Source organism: Ranitomeya imitator, chromosome 2 (assembly GCF_032444005.1).
Source record: "Ranitomeya imitator isolate aRanImi1 chromosome 2, aRanImi1.pri, whole genome shotgun sequence".
NCBI classification, from domain to species: domain Eukaryota; kingdom Metazoa; phylum Chordata; class Amphibia; order Anura; family Dendrobatidae; genus Ranitomeya; species Ranitomeya imitator.
The window spans coordinates 174,962,490-174,976,767 of record NC_091283.1 but is presented as its reverse complement, the minus strand read 5'-3'; the positions used below and the strand labels follow the sequence as shown (position 1 = coordinate 174,976,767).

The window sequence follows — 14,278 nt, the reverse complement described above, 5'->3', positions numbered from 1 at the left end:
CACTAATGTCCTGCTATTCTGACACTCGGGGACTACCAGCCGTTGGCCTCACTCTGCCCAAAGCTTGGATGGCAACTTGTTCTAGCTCAGGGGTTGGAGTCATGGACATTGGAACCTGCAGAATGGCAAATAATAAGCTGAGCTGGATCCTGGGAAAGCAGAGAAACCTTCCACAATGAATGACTCACAATGGCCTCAGCAAAAAGTGATCTTTTCCCAGTGATAGACTTCCTTAGGGGTGTACTCAGAAATTAGGGGGTCACAAAGCAAATAAAACACCACAGATAGGCATACTGGGAATTGTAGTTGTATAGTCAGATGGGTGGGCATCTGGTGACCTCTCTCGGCTGGTCATGCCTGGACCGAACCTTTGTTACTTTCTGGATACTGAGTTTCTGTATCCTCCATCGCCTCTCATGTCTCTGCCTCATCCTCTCATGCAGAACAGACATTTACATGAAGATTGATGTATGAATAATTAAGACGCACACAGAAAACTCACTTTTGTTATTTTTTTGGGATTACACAGGTGTTTAGAGTGATGTGACATGTAAGGGACAGATATATAAGACGCTAGTGATGTAAATGGCACATTTCACATGGTGCCCCCTTGTATATATTATAGCCATATTTTTGTGTCGCAGGCCCTTCCCTCAGGCGGCATCCACATATTTGCCTCTCAGCTTCACACTCATTTAACAGGGCGAGCAGTGACCACCATGTTGGTGCGGGACCAAAAGGAAATGGCCATTGTGAATGAAGACAAACATTTCAGCCCACACTTTCAGGTAAGGGATCTCTGGACTTGAAGCGTCCATATAGGAGGAGGAACTGAACCAAAAAGCAAAATGGGGCTCCCTACTATTAGAGCTTGATATCATCACCCCATATCATGGAGATGTAGAGAGGTGGTGCCCATGCCAGGTTCTTACCACCCATGGAGAAGGGGCCAGCTTTGTAGGGACACCATCCTCCATGTGGTCCCATGGGCTTCGAAAACAATGCACAAGATATTTAGGGATGGGTAGCACATCTGTATTTTTGCCTGTCGCCTTCTGCTGGCTCACGACCTGTGTGTACTCTGCTGTGTCGCATTGTTGGAGGTGTAGTGTGTATAGCGTCCTGCAGTGTACACATACAATGACCTGATATATCCCACTTTTCAAACATGGACTTAATTACAACTTCACCTAATTCCCATGTTTTTTATTTGTTTCCACAGGAGATCAGGATGCTGAAGAAACCTGTCCAAGTTTTACCAGTAGGTAAAATTCGGGATCTAAAATTGGCTTATTTAACCCTTAAAGTGTTCATTTGGAGTATTGAGAAGAAGTATATATTGCTGGGCTCAATGGTATAGGGATGGGAACCAATGCCTGGGGCAAGGATAGTATTTTAAATAGAAGGAAATACCAAAGATAAAGAACGCATAAATGCCTACGAACCAACTGAAGACCTCAAAAATTTGGTAAAAAAAATTAGTTAAAAACAATCCAAATGATTAAAATATATTTAATTTTATTAACACATTATACACCATAGCACCATAAAAATAGACAGAAAGAAAAAAATAAAAATTGTAATAGATAATTACAATACATCAAATAAGAGGAGGAACAGGTGCGGAAAATGATTAAACTGTCAATTCATCATAATTTATCAAATAATGCAATAGGGCAGAATGTATCAATAAATATAAGTAGGAACAGAACCATTGCATAAATAAAGGCATCAAATAGTCATAAGGAAAGTGCTGCGCGCAAAATATATTGTTCATACATGATCTGACCAAATAAAACGTAATAAATAAAGAATTTGTGTATCAAATAGAGTCAATTTATAATGAATAATTGATCAGACTATGACTCAGTATATTGCACATAACCACACTGCATAATGCCCAAGACAGAATAAATATAATTTAACCACATAATGTGTGGATAACAATAAAGGTGAGTAAACCCCATCTATAGAGAGCCCAGTGGATACTGTTAAACATACACTGTGCGCAGAATTATTAGGCAAGTTGTATTTTAGAGGATTATTTTTATTATTGATCAACAACTATATTCTCAATCAACCCAAAATACTCATAAATATCAAAGCTTAATATTTTTGGAAGTTGGAGTGAGTTATCTTTATATTTGGCTATCTTAGGAGGATATCTTTTTGTGCAGGTAACTATTACTGTGCAGAATTATTAGGCAACTTAATAAAAACCAAATATATTCCCATCTCACTTGTTTATTTTCACCAGGTAAACCAATATAACTGCACAAAAATTTGAAATAAACATTTCTGACATGCAAAAACAAAACTCCCAAAAATTAGTGACCAATATAGCCACCTTTCTTTATGATGACACTCAGCAGCCTCCATCCATAGATTCTGTCAGTTGCTTGATCTGTTTATGATGAACATTGCGTGCAGCAGCCACCACAGCCCCCAGACACTGTTCCGAGAGGTGGACTGTTTTCCCTCCCTGTAGATCTCACATTCTATGAGGGACCACAGGTTCTCTGTGGGGTTCAGATCAGGTGAACAAGGGGGCCATGTCATTATTTTTTCTTCTTTGAGACCTTTACTGGCCAGCCACGCTGTGGAGTAGTTGGAGGCATGTGATGGAGCGTTGTCCTGCATGAAAATCATGTTTTTCTTGAACGATACCGACTTCTTCCTGTACCACTGCTTGAAGAAGTTGTCTTCCAGAAACTGGCAGTAGGTCTGGGAGTTGATCTTCACTCCATCCTCAACTTGAAAAGGTCCCACAAGTTCATCTTTGATGATACCAGCCCATACCAGTACCCCACCTCCACCTTGCTGGCGTCTGAGTCGGAGTGGAGCTCTCTGCCCTTTACTGATCCAGCCTCTGGCCCATCAAGAGTCACTCTCATTTCATCAGTCCATAAAACCTTTGAAAAGTCAGTCTTAAGATATTTCTTGGCCCAGTCTTGACGTTTTATCTTATGTTTCTTGTTCAAAGGTGGTCGTTTTTCAGCCTTCCTTACCTTGGCCATGTCCCTGAGTATCGCACACCTTGTGCTTTTTGTTACTCTAGTAACGTTGCAGTTCTGAAATATGGCAAAACTGGTGGCAAATGGCATCTTGGCAGCTTCACGCTTGATTTTCCTCAATTCATGGGCAATTATTTTGCGCCTTTTTTGCCCAACACGCTTCTTGCCACCCTGTTGGCTATTTGCTATGAAACACTTGATTGTTCGGTGATCACGCTTCAAAAGTTTGGCAATTTCAAGACTGCCGCATCCCTCTGCAAGACATCTCACAATTTTGGACTTTTCAGAGCCGGTCAAATCTCTCTTCTGACACATTTTGCCAAAGGAAAGGAAGTTGCCTAATAATTAAGCACACCTTATATAGGGTTTTGATGTCATTAGACAACACCCCTTCTCATTACAGAGATGCACATCACCTGATTTACTTAATTGGTAGTTGGCTCTCAAGCCTGAACAGCTTGGAGTAGGAAAACATGTATAAAAAGTATCATGTGATCAAAATACAACTTGCCTAATAATCCTTCACGCAGTGTATGCATGAAGCCTGATGGAAAATACATTCATGCCAGCACCGATTGTGGAGGGGGACGTGGTGTGCACTAACTCCAATGCGCGTTTCACACTGCTTCGAAGCAGTGCGAAACGCGCGTTGGAGTTTGTGGAGGGGGATGTAGTGTGCAGTATCGGTGCTGGCATGAATGTATTTTCCATCAGACTCCATGCATATGTTTAATAGTATCCACTGGGCTCTCTATAGATGGGTTTACTCACCTTTATTGTTATCCACACATTATGTGGTTAAATTATATATATTCTGTTTTGGCCATTATGCAGTGTGGTTATGTGCAATATACTGAGCCATAGTCTGATCAATTTTTCATTATAAATTGACTATATTTGATACACAAATTCTTTATTTATTACTTTTTATTTGATCAGATCATGTATGCACAATAATTTTGCATGCAGCACTTTCCTCATGACTTCTTGATGCCTTTATTTATGCAATTCTGTTCCTACTTACATTTATTGATACCTTATGCCCTATTGCATCATTTGGTAAATTATGATGAATTGACAAATTAATCATTTTGTACATCTGTTCCCTTATTATTTTATATATTGTAATTATCTATTACATTTAATATATAAATTAATATTAGATAATTAGATAATATTTAATTATCTATTAATTTTTTTTTCTGTCTCTATTTTTATGGTGTTATGATTTTTTAATGTGTTAATAAAATGTTATATATTTTAATCATTTGGAATTTTTTTTGCCTATTTTTCTTAATAAGTTTTTTGGGGGTCTTAAGTATATACCGGAGACCCTGTGACCAGTATTGAACTCCTTAGCACATATACTGTATTTAAAAAAAAAATACTGATCTGATGTAATTATAGTTCCTCTATTTTTTTAGCTCTTTTGTTGAAATCTGTCAAACAGGTTACAAAATAAAAAGGTATACGGTACCTTGTTATTAATTTTTTGTTGTTGCTTTTTTATACTATTTTAATTGATGTTTTTGTGTTTTTGTATTACCTTAGGACTAGCCCTAGCCCTAAACCTAACCATGGCCCTATACATAACTCAGGCACAAACAGTAGCTCTAAACAAAATCCTAGTCCTAACTCTAGCCCTAACCGTAGTATTAAACCAAATCCTAGCCCTAAAGCTAATTCTAGCCCTAACTTTAGACCGTACACCTAACCCAAAAACAAAACCTAGCCTTAACTGTAGCCCTAATCCTAGCTATAGCCCTAACTCTAGCCCTAACTAACCTTAAATCTAACCATTTGCCTAAATCAAACCCTAGCCTTAAATCAATCACTATCCCTAAACCGAACTCTAGCAGTAACTGTAGCCCTAAATGAAAGCCTAGCCGTAAACCTAACTGTAGCCCTAAACTAAACCTAGAGCATAGCCCTAAATCTAACCCTGCCCTAAACCTAACTGTATCCCCTAACCTTGGGTTTCCAACAGATTTATCATGTTTTATAAACCAGGCCCCTTTTTTATATATTTTTAGCGGAGTCGTTCTTTAAAGCTGCGGCACCCCCTCGTCAATAACTCGGCTTATTCACTAAGCCCCGATCCCACCGCTCGTCATCAGACTTAATTCCTTGTGATGTTTACTTTCATTAACCTTCAACCTGGGCGCTTTCATCTCTTAATTATAGCCGCCTGCATGGAGCAGGATCGGGTGGGGAGTTATTTTTCTGATGAATCTATTAATCAGATTGTTCCCGGCTTTTACAGACGTCAATACCACTTATGCGGACAATGCACTCTGACATCGCTATGTGTAATGGCCTAAGTGTACTGTAAAATCAAGGTCACAACAGCAGCAAACTTCCAGTGGCACTCTCACAGCTACTATTAATTCTAATGTTGCTTTAAATCTTGGGTTTGCTTGGATTAGAAAACTAAAAACAGCGCCACGCCAGTCCACAGGTTGTGTCTGATATTGCAACTCATCTCTATAGAATTCAGTGGAGTTGAGCTGCAGTACCACATGCCACCTATGCACAGGAGGGGCGCTGTTTCAGGTAGAAAGCAGCAGTGTTTTTATAGTGGATATGCATGTCATAGGTAGTTTTTAGTTTTGCAACATGCATGTTCTTCAGTTAACCTTTTCCTTCCCGTGTAGGCTGTAGTACTGAACTTGTTGTGTATTTGGCCTCCCAGGGCGATTTGCTGATTACGAGATGCTCTTACAATACAGAAGACAGGAGCAAAGTCACAGTGGTGAGAACTCGTGCAACACTGGTGTCTTATAGTTCTCCCCGGGTTCTCCATCCTGATCTATGAAGAAATAATGGTGGAGTCATTCTAGGCCAATGGCGGCTATCATCTTCCCTCCCTGACCCTTTAATATGGTGGATAGCGCATCCCCATCTCCCTATCTCTTACACATGCAAGGCTAAAAACAGCCATATAGCACCTATATATTACCATACCATGAAAAAGTAGCAGCATTAATACTGGCATACACTATTAACAGGACAGTACCACACTATGGAAAAAGTACCATATAGTGCCTACATAATACCGTTGTATAGTGTCTACGTAATAGTGCCATACTGTAAAAAGATAATAGTACCATATAATGCACACATATGAATTCTGCTATATAGTAACAACATAATGGTGCCATAAAGTTAAATAACAGTGCAATATAGTGTCCAAATAAAACTGCCTTATAACACTTACATAGTAATGAAATGCTGTAGTTTCCAGACATTAGTGTCATAACATGAAAACATAACCATACTACATAGTGTGCACATATTAATGCTGCCATATACTTACATAATGGTGCAAGGCTGAAGAAACATAAGGCCATATACGTAGTACCTACATAGTTATACTGCTATATACAACCCCTGGCAAAAATTATGGAATCACCGGCCTTGGAGGATATTCATTCAGTTGCTTAATTTTGTAGAAAAAAAGCAGATCACAGACATGGCACAAAACTAAAGTCATTTCAAATTGCAACTTTCTGGCTTTAAAAAACACTAAAAGAAATCAAGAACAAAAAATGTGGTAGTCAGTAATGGTGACTTTTTTTATCCAAGCATAGGTGAAAAATTATGGAGTCACTCAATTCTGAGGAAAAAATTATGGTATCGGCCTGCCCTGTAAATTTTCATTCCCAAAACTAACACCTGCATCAAATTAGATCTGCTCGTTAGTCTGCATCTAAAAAGGAGTGATCACACCTTGGAGAGCTGTTGCACCAAGTGGACTGACATGAATCATGGCTCCAACACGAGAGATTTCAATTGAAACAAAGGAGAGGATTATCAAACTCTGAAAAGAGAGTAAATCATCACGCAATGTTGCAAAAGATGTTGGTTGTTCACAGTCAGCTGTGTCTAAAATCTGGACCAAATACAAACAACATGGGAAGGTTGTTAAAGGCAAACAAACTGGTAGACCAAGGAAGACATCAAAGCGTCAAGACCGGAAACTTCAAGCAATATGTCTCCAAAACAGGAAATGCACAACAAAACAAATGAAGAACGAATGGGTGGAAACTGGAGTCAACGTCTGTGACCGAACTGTAAGAAACCGCCTAAAGGAAATGGGATTTACATACAGAAAAGCTAAACGAAAGCCATCATTAACACCTAAACAGAAAAAAACAAGGTTACAATGGGCTAAGGAAAAGCAATCGTGGACTGTGGATGACTGGATGAAAATCATATTCAGTGATGAATCACAAATCTGCATTGGGCAAGGTGATGATGCTGGAACTTTTGTTTGGTGCCATTTGAATGAGATTTATAAAGATGACTGCCTGAAGAGAATATGCAAATTTCCACAGTCATTGATGATATGGGGATGCATGTCAGGTAAAGGCACTGGGGAGATGGCTGTCATTACATCTTCAATAAATGCACAAGTTTATGTTGAAATTTTGGACACTTTTCTTATCCCATCAATTGAAAGGATGTTTGGGGATGATTAAATCATTTTTCAAGATGATAAGCATCCTGCCATAGAACAAAAACTGTGCAAACATTCCTTGAAAAAAGACACATACGGTCAATGCCATGGCCTGCAAATAGCTCGGATCAAAATCCAATTGAAAATCTTTGGTGGAAGTTGAAGAAAATGGTCCATGACAAGGCTCCAACCTGCAAAGCTGATCTGGCAACAGCAATCAGAGAAAGTTGGAGCCAGATTGATGAAGAGTCCTGTGTGACCCTCATTAAGTCCGTGCCTCAGAGACCGCAAGCTGTTATAAAAGCCAGAGGTGGTGCAACAAAATACTAGTGATGTTTTGGAGTGTTTTTTTGTTTGTTTTTCATGATTCCATAATTTTTTCCCCAGAATTGAGTGACTCCATAATTTTTCCCCTATGCTTGGATAAAAAAGTAACCATTACTGACTACCACATTTTTTGTTCTTTATTTCTTTTAGTGTTTCTTAAAGCCAGAACGTTGCCATTTGAAATGACTTTAGTTTTGTGCCATGTGTGTGATCTGCTTTTTTTCTACAAAATTAAACAACTGAATGAACATCCTCCAAGGCCGGTGATTACATAATTTTTGCCAGGGGTTGTAGTATCTGCATGACAGTGCTATACTGTTAAAAATAAAAGTACCTTATATTAGTACTGTTATATAGAAATATAATAGTGCCATGCTGTGAAAAGTAACATATTAAGAATGTTGTATGGTACTTACATAATAGTGTCAAATTGTAAAATAAATAAAAGCACCATATAATGCCACCCACATACCTATACAGATATATACTACCTACATTGCATATTAGTGCAATATTGTGAAAAGATAACAGTACCATATAACCTGCTCATAACAGTACTACTATATTGTATTTACATTATAGTGCCACAGTCTGAAAAAATAAAAAACCCATATAGTGCCCTCATAATGCTATATCATACAGTAAACTACCTTGGAGTGCTATACTATGAACACTACCATTTAGTGCATATGTATTAGTACTGTCATATACTTCCATGATAGTGCCATACAATGAAAAGGCAACAGTACCACAGAGTGCCTGAACAATAATACGATATAGTGTCACGATTGTGTGCATACAGTCCTAACCGAAAGTTTTGGCACCCTTGAAATTGTTCCAGAAAAAGAAGTATTTCCTTTGTATGTATTGGAATTTGGAACAAGACAAAAAAAACTGAGAAAAAAGACAAATTGGACATAATTTCACACAAAATCCTCAAAAATGGAGTACTCTATTTACTGCACACATATTAATACCGCCATGTAGTACTTTCATAATAGTGATGTACTAAGAGTAATAGTGCTGCATAATACTACCACATAGTGCACATAAATACCACTATTATAGGGGCACTATATAGAAGTACAGATGGTTCTGCCTTAAAAATGGCGGCGGCCTCTTACTTTTTTATTATTGTGTTGCTTTTCTTAGGGTGGATTCAGCATTACAGATGAGATGTGTGTGAACTATATACATTATTACCCCCGCACTGACCTGGAACTGTGCAAGAGCCACGTAGATCTCGGATATCTGAAGAAGTATTTCAACCTTGTGAATAGGTGAGGAAGCGTGAGAGAGATCCTCGGGGGCGGGGCTAGAACACCTGGTAGCCAATCAAATCACAGGGCTGATGACAGGCAGCAAGAGAGCAGTGTGCTTATTTTGTGCATTCATGTTAAGCCAATTTTTATCTTAGGCAACTGCATCTTCGACCTGACCCTTGTTTTCCGTGTCACGTAGCGCCCCCCCAAGGGTGACATTCTTATTCTAATTATTTTTGCAGTTTATTAACATAAGTTCACATGTACACTGCAAAAAATTATCTATTTTTTTGACCCAATACAGCTACCTCTTTATGGTAAGGGCCCCACTACTTGCACTTCTGTGTGTGTGCCTGCACCAGTGACAGGAACATGTCATGTTCAGAACACTGTCCCATTGTACCTTTATATGACCCCAACCCCCCATTGACAGCTGTTGTTCCCGTAGATTCAGCGGTGAGGAGGTCTGCACATGTCCGCAGTCAGCGGTCACCGAGCAGTTCAACGAGGTCCCATGGAGTTCCTTCACCAGCGAAGTCCTGGATTCCTTATATCGTTATTCCCCCATCTCCATGCATTGTAACAAATCCTCTGCTGTGAGGTTCCCGGTGAGTATCATAGATTCGAGGGCTGCAATTAACGGTCAGAAGCCAAGAATCGACCACACTGTGACCAGAGGACCAGGCAATGGTTTAGCATCCCAGCTCCACCATAGGAGTCATTATCGGGCAAAGGTAGCAGTCGCAGAAGGTCCCTGGAGCTAAAGGGGGTCTCTCTACCGACCTAGTTGGAGAACTATATAGAAACTTTACACAGCATAGTCATGTGAAGGGTCAGATACCAGGGCCCTATACATGCCAAGGGCCCACACGAGAATATCTATGCCAGCGCCCACTGGGCTTGATGAACCCGTGAAGCTCTATGCTTGTAGAGTCAAGGATGGAGTAGACAAGAGATCAACTCTACTGTGACCATAATGGAACCCAACACAACCACAGCCGGCCCCCGGCAGGAGACAGCTGCACTCCAATAGAATGAAAATTTGGGATAAGGGCCCACTGGCCTCCATGTGGGGCACCACACAATCACTCTGCAAGGCAGGGGGGATCTTGTGTGATCATCCTCAGCACTGACGTCAGGGGAACAGAAGCAGAGTGGCAGAACGGACTCAGTGATGTAGAAGAGCTGAGTATGCTGCAGAGTCCATAATATAAAGTATAACCATATTGCGTATGAGTCCAGTGTGGAGCAGATACAGAAGTATGGCAGTGTAAATGAGAAAAAAACCAAAACACTATCTAGATTTTTGGCTGAGGAAAACAGTGCAGCAGAGACAGGTTTTTAAGGCTGTACTTGATTCAGTAGAGTGGAATGGTGAAATAGTCAGGTATACTTGTTACTGTGGATAATCAGAAATGTAGCAGAGCTGGGAAGGTTAAGAGACGCACTTGTGGTGGTGAGGATAAGCAGAGTCCAGCAGTGTAGCATAGCTGGGTATCTCAGGAGGCATAATTGCGGTAATGTGAATAAGTAGATCCTTGCGGTGTGTAAGCGGGATGCCAAACTACCTGAATACTCACTTGGCGCATATCGGGTTATCAAGACAACCTGACACGCACAGCAGCAGGGGGAGCTAGGCCCTGGAGGAGAAGGATGGTGAGCCCAGCACTGGAGCCAGTACAGCGGAACTGGTACCTGGAGAAGGATGGAGAGCCCAGCACTGGAGCCAGTACAGGGGAGCTTGCCCCTGGAGAAGGATGGAGAGCCTGGCACTGGAGCCAGGACGGGGAGCTAGCCCCTGGAGAAGGATGGAGAGCCTGGCACTGGAGCCAGTACAGGGGATCTGGTACCTGGAGAAGGATGGAGAGCCCAGCACTGGAGCCAGTACAGGGGAGCTTGCCCCTGGAGAAGGATGGAGAGCCTGGCACTGGAGCCAGAACGGGGAGCTAGCCCCTGGAGAAGGATGGAGAGCCTGGCACTGGAGCCAGTACAGGGGATCTGGTACCTGGGGAAGGAAGGAGAGCCCAGCACTGGAGCCAGTACAGGGGAGCTTGCCCCTGGAGAAGGATGGAGAGCCTGGCACTTGAGCCAGAACGGGGAGCTAGCCCCTGGAGAAGGATGGAGAGCCTGGCACTGGAGCCAGTACAGGGGATCTGGTACCTGGAGAAGGATGGAGAGCCCAGCACTGGAGCCAGTACAGGGGAGCTTGCCCCTGGAGAAGGATGGAGGGCCTGGCACTGGAGCCGGGACGGGTAGCTGGCCCCTGGAGAAGGATGGAGAGCCTGGCACTGGAGCCAGTACAGGGGATCTGGTACCTGGGGAAGGAAGGAGAGCCCAGCACTGGAGCCAGTACAGGGGAGCTTGCCCCTGGAGAAGGATGGAGAGCCTGGCACTGGAGCCAGAACGGGGAGCTAGCCCCTGGAGAAGGATGGAGAGCCTGGCACTGGAGCCAGTACAGGGGATCTGGTACCTGGAGAAGGATGGAGAGCCCAGCACTGGAGCCAGTACAGGGGAGCTTGCCCCTGGAGAAGGATGGAGGGCCTGGCACTGGAGCCGGGACGGGTAGCTGGCCCCTGGAGAAGGATGGAGAGCCTGGCACTGGAGCCGAGACAGGGGAGCTGGCCCCTGGAGAAGGATGGAGAGCCTAGCACTGGAGTCGGGACAGGGGAGCTGGCCACCAGAGGAGAAGGATGGAGAGCCTGGCACTGGAGTCTGAACAGGGGAACTGGCCACCGGAGAAGGATGGAGAGCCTGGCACTGGAGTCTGAACAGGGGAACTGGCCACCGGAGGGGAAGGATGGAGAGCCTGGTACTGCAGGCAGGACAGGGGAGCTGGCCACCGGAGAAGGATGGAGAGCCCGGACAGATAACAGTACAGCGGTGGTCTCATAAGGCAGGGGAGCCTTTCAGCCTTCCCAGGCTCCAGAACTCATGTGCATTTGCCCCCTCTATAGTTCCACCCCTGCGGTACCAGCTAAATCCCTAATATATAATAAAGAAAATGGGCCACATGAAGGGTGAAGGGGCATCTAGATTTTGCTTTCAGCTTCCAGTATACATTTCGTAGCTTTTTCCCTGCACTGCACCTCGGGATAATGTAACCTTCGTCCCACACATTTCTTAATGAGCACTGAAGAATACAAATTCTATATAGAGGTGTGGAGGGATCAGGTTCTCGAAAGCCCTCGTTTTATAAACCGTGAGACACAGAAACCTATAATTCCCTAATCTATACGCGGCGCAGTCCTACACTGCACTTTTCTCTGCTCGCCTGTGAATACGGCTTTGTTTTCGCTCTGAGCTGGGTGAAATGTTTTCCCACGGGGAAGGAACAAGTAATCTTTTTGGGGATAAACACTACTAATGCGCTGCTCACCCACGCTGCTAGTGAGATGGAATAAACACGAGCACCCCCTCCGCCCCCGTCGCTCGCTCTCTCGGGGGAGGAGGCGGAATCGCTCAGCGCTTTCTTACATATATATATATATATATATATATATATATATATATATATTTTTTTTTTTTTTTTACTTGCCGTAGAATAGAAAAGGTATTTTGTATTTCGGCTCTTTTTTTTCTCTCTTCGCTCTGCGGGAAGGTGTTTGTAGGAAATTGAATGACAGATTTCACGCCGCATTGGAGAAAAATAAAATAGGTCTATTGAAAAAGAACTGCGGAGACCAGCTGGGATTTAACTGGGCGAATGACCCCGATATACAGAGCGGTCACTATTGGGGGGGGGTAGGCACATTATGGAATTGGGGTTTGTCATCCAGGACCCTGTGGACAATTCGTACCCAATTTTTGTTACCCTATAGAGGTATGCACTAGGAAAGGGTATGGGATTAACCACTGCTGCCCTTATTAAAATCCATTACTGACTGCTGGCTCTTTTTCCCTTTTCAGGGACAGTGGGAGAAGCAGCCATTACCAGTGATTAAAGAAGCCCTGGCACCCAAAGTTACCAGCTGCCCGCCCCAAGAGGTCTCCGTGCCTGCCGGACCAGCCATTGTGACTATAAAGAATTGGGGATACCATTGAAGACATGAAATGTGCAACTGGTGGAAAAAACCCATTCATCCCATTTCTTTGGGTTTTTGGTGATCTGCTCACATCACCACCTACAGCTGATGCCAACTATTAAGTCATCCATCTATAAAAACAACAATATAAAGTATTTTCACATCAAAAGATACAAATATTTTTGGACAGATGAGCAGAAAACGTATCTGTATCTCCGCATTGACACAACACAGTGATTTACTCTTTGTTTTTGTCATTTAAAGAAGATGTAGCATCCATTTTTTAACATTTGATAAGTTGGAGGTCCTTTATGGCTGATTCTAATAAAATGTTTCCCATTTCTCTATGTTCTTTCTTTCCTGAGTTATTATATTTTAAAATATTAGTATTTTGGAGAAAAATAGGTTTTGTAGTACATTAAACTGGGGAGGGGGGCGCTGTTGAATTGATATCTATGGAAAGTAATTGCTGGCAGCTGTGGTGAACAGTGGTACTGCAAGTGATATTGATTGTGAACTGTAAAACTAAATGAACCAAGTACCGTATCTTCTGGAAAAAAAGAATTGTGTTTTATTAAAATTATTTCTGATCTGTGCTGGTGGGAGATTAATATTACTACAACAAGAAGAGGAAAGTAGACTTTTAGAAAAAGATTTAGTAGAAGTTGCCATATATTAATTTTAATTGCTGACTTGCACTTAGGAGTCCAGTGGGCGGTCTCACTCAATGAGTGACAGCCCTCTATTTTGTCAACTGAGTAAGACCGCCCTCTGGACTCATAGGCACGGCAAGAGCGGGATCAATAAATTACAGCTTATAAAAATCTTTTCCCACAAAACTATATATCGATCTGCTCAGCCCTCTCTCCCCTTATCACTCGCCGCCCTCAGATTGGACATCAAATTTAATGGAAGAATGCCCCTTTAAGCATGAATCACTCATAAACCAAGAACACACTTTTCCCTGTGCGGAATCCTCCCGAAAACATCATCATCTTCCTCAGCAGCCACATCTAACAGTTATCGAACTCTCGCAGCCACCAGGGCTTCCAAATCTCCAGTCATGCTTGGCCAAGACTATCCCAATTTTTAGATAAAATAATGGAAAATTCAGGGGTTTTATGTAAATCTGCCCAAAAGTAGGTGGCCCTGTTTGATTTTCAGGCGTGAATTTACTACCAACAGCGATGTATA

At 42.3% G+C, this 14,278-nt stretch overlaps 1 protein-coding gene across 1 annotated transcript in view; it reads left to right on the top strand.

Moving 5' to 3' along the window:
* Window positions 1-13,429, top strand: part of DBH (dopamine beta-hydroxylase) — a 39,734-nt gene extending 26,305 nt beyond the window's left edge. The window contains exons 7-12 of the mRNA XM_069755535.1: window positions 645-788; window positions 1,223-1,261; window positions 5,707-5,766; window positions 8,953-9,080; window positions 9,511-9,670; window positions 12,969-13,429. Coding sequence (XP_069611636.1) covers window positions 645-788; window positions 1,223-1,261; window positions 5,707-5,766; window positions 8,953-9,080; window positions 9,511-9,670; window positions 12,969-13,103 — 666 coding nt within the window. The 3' untranslated portion in view covers window positions 13,104-13,429. The remainder of the gene's footprint in view (window positions 1-644; window positions 789-1,222; window positions 1,262-5,706; window positions 5,767-8,952; window positions 9,081-9,510; window positions 9,671-12,968) is intronic.
* Window positions 13,430-14,278: the final 849 nt, after the last annotated feature.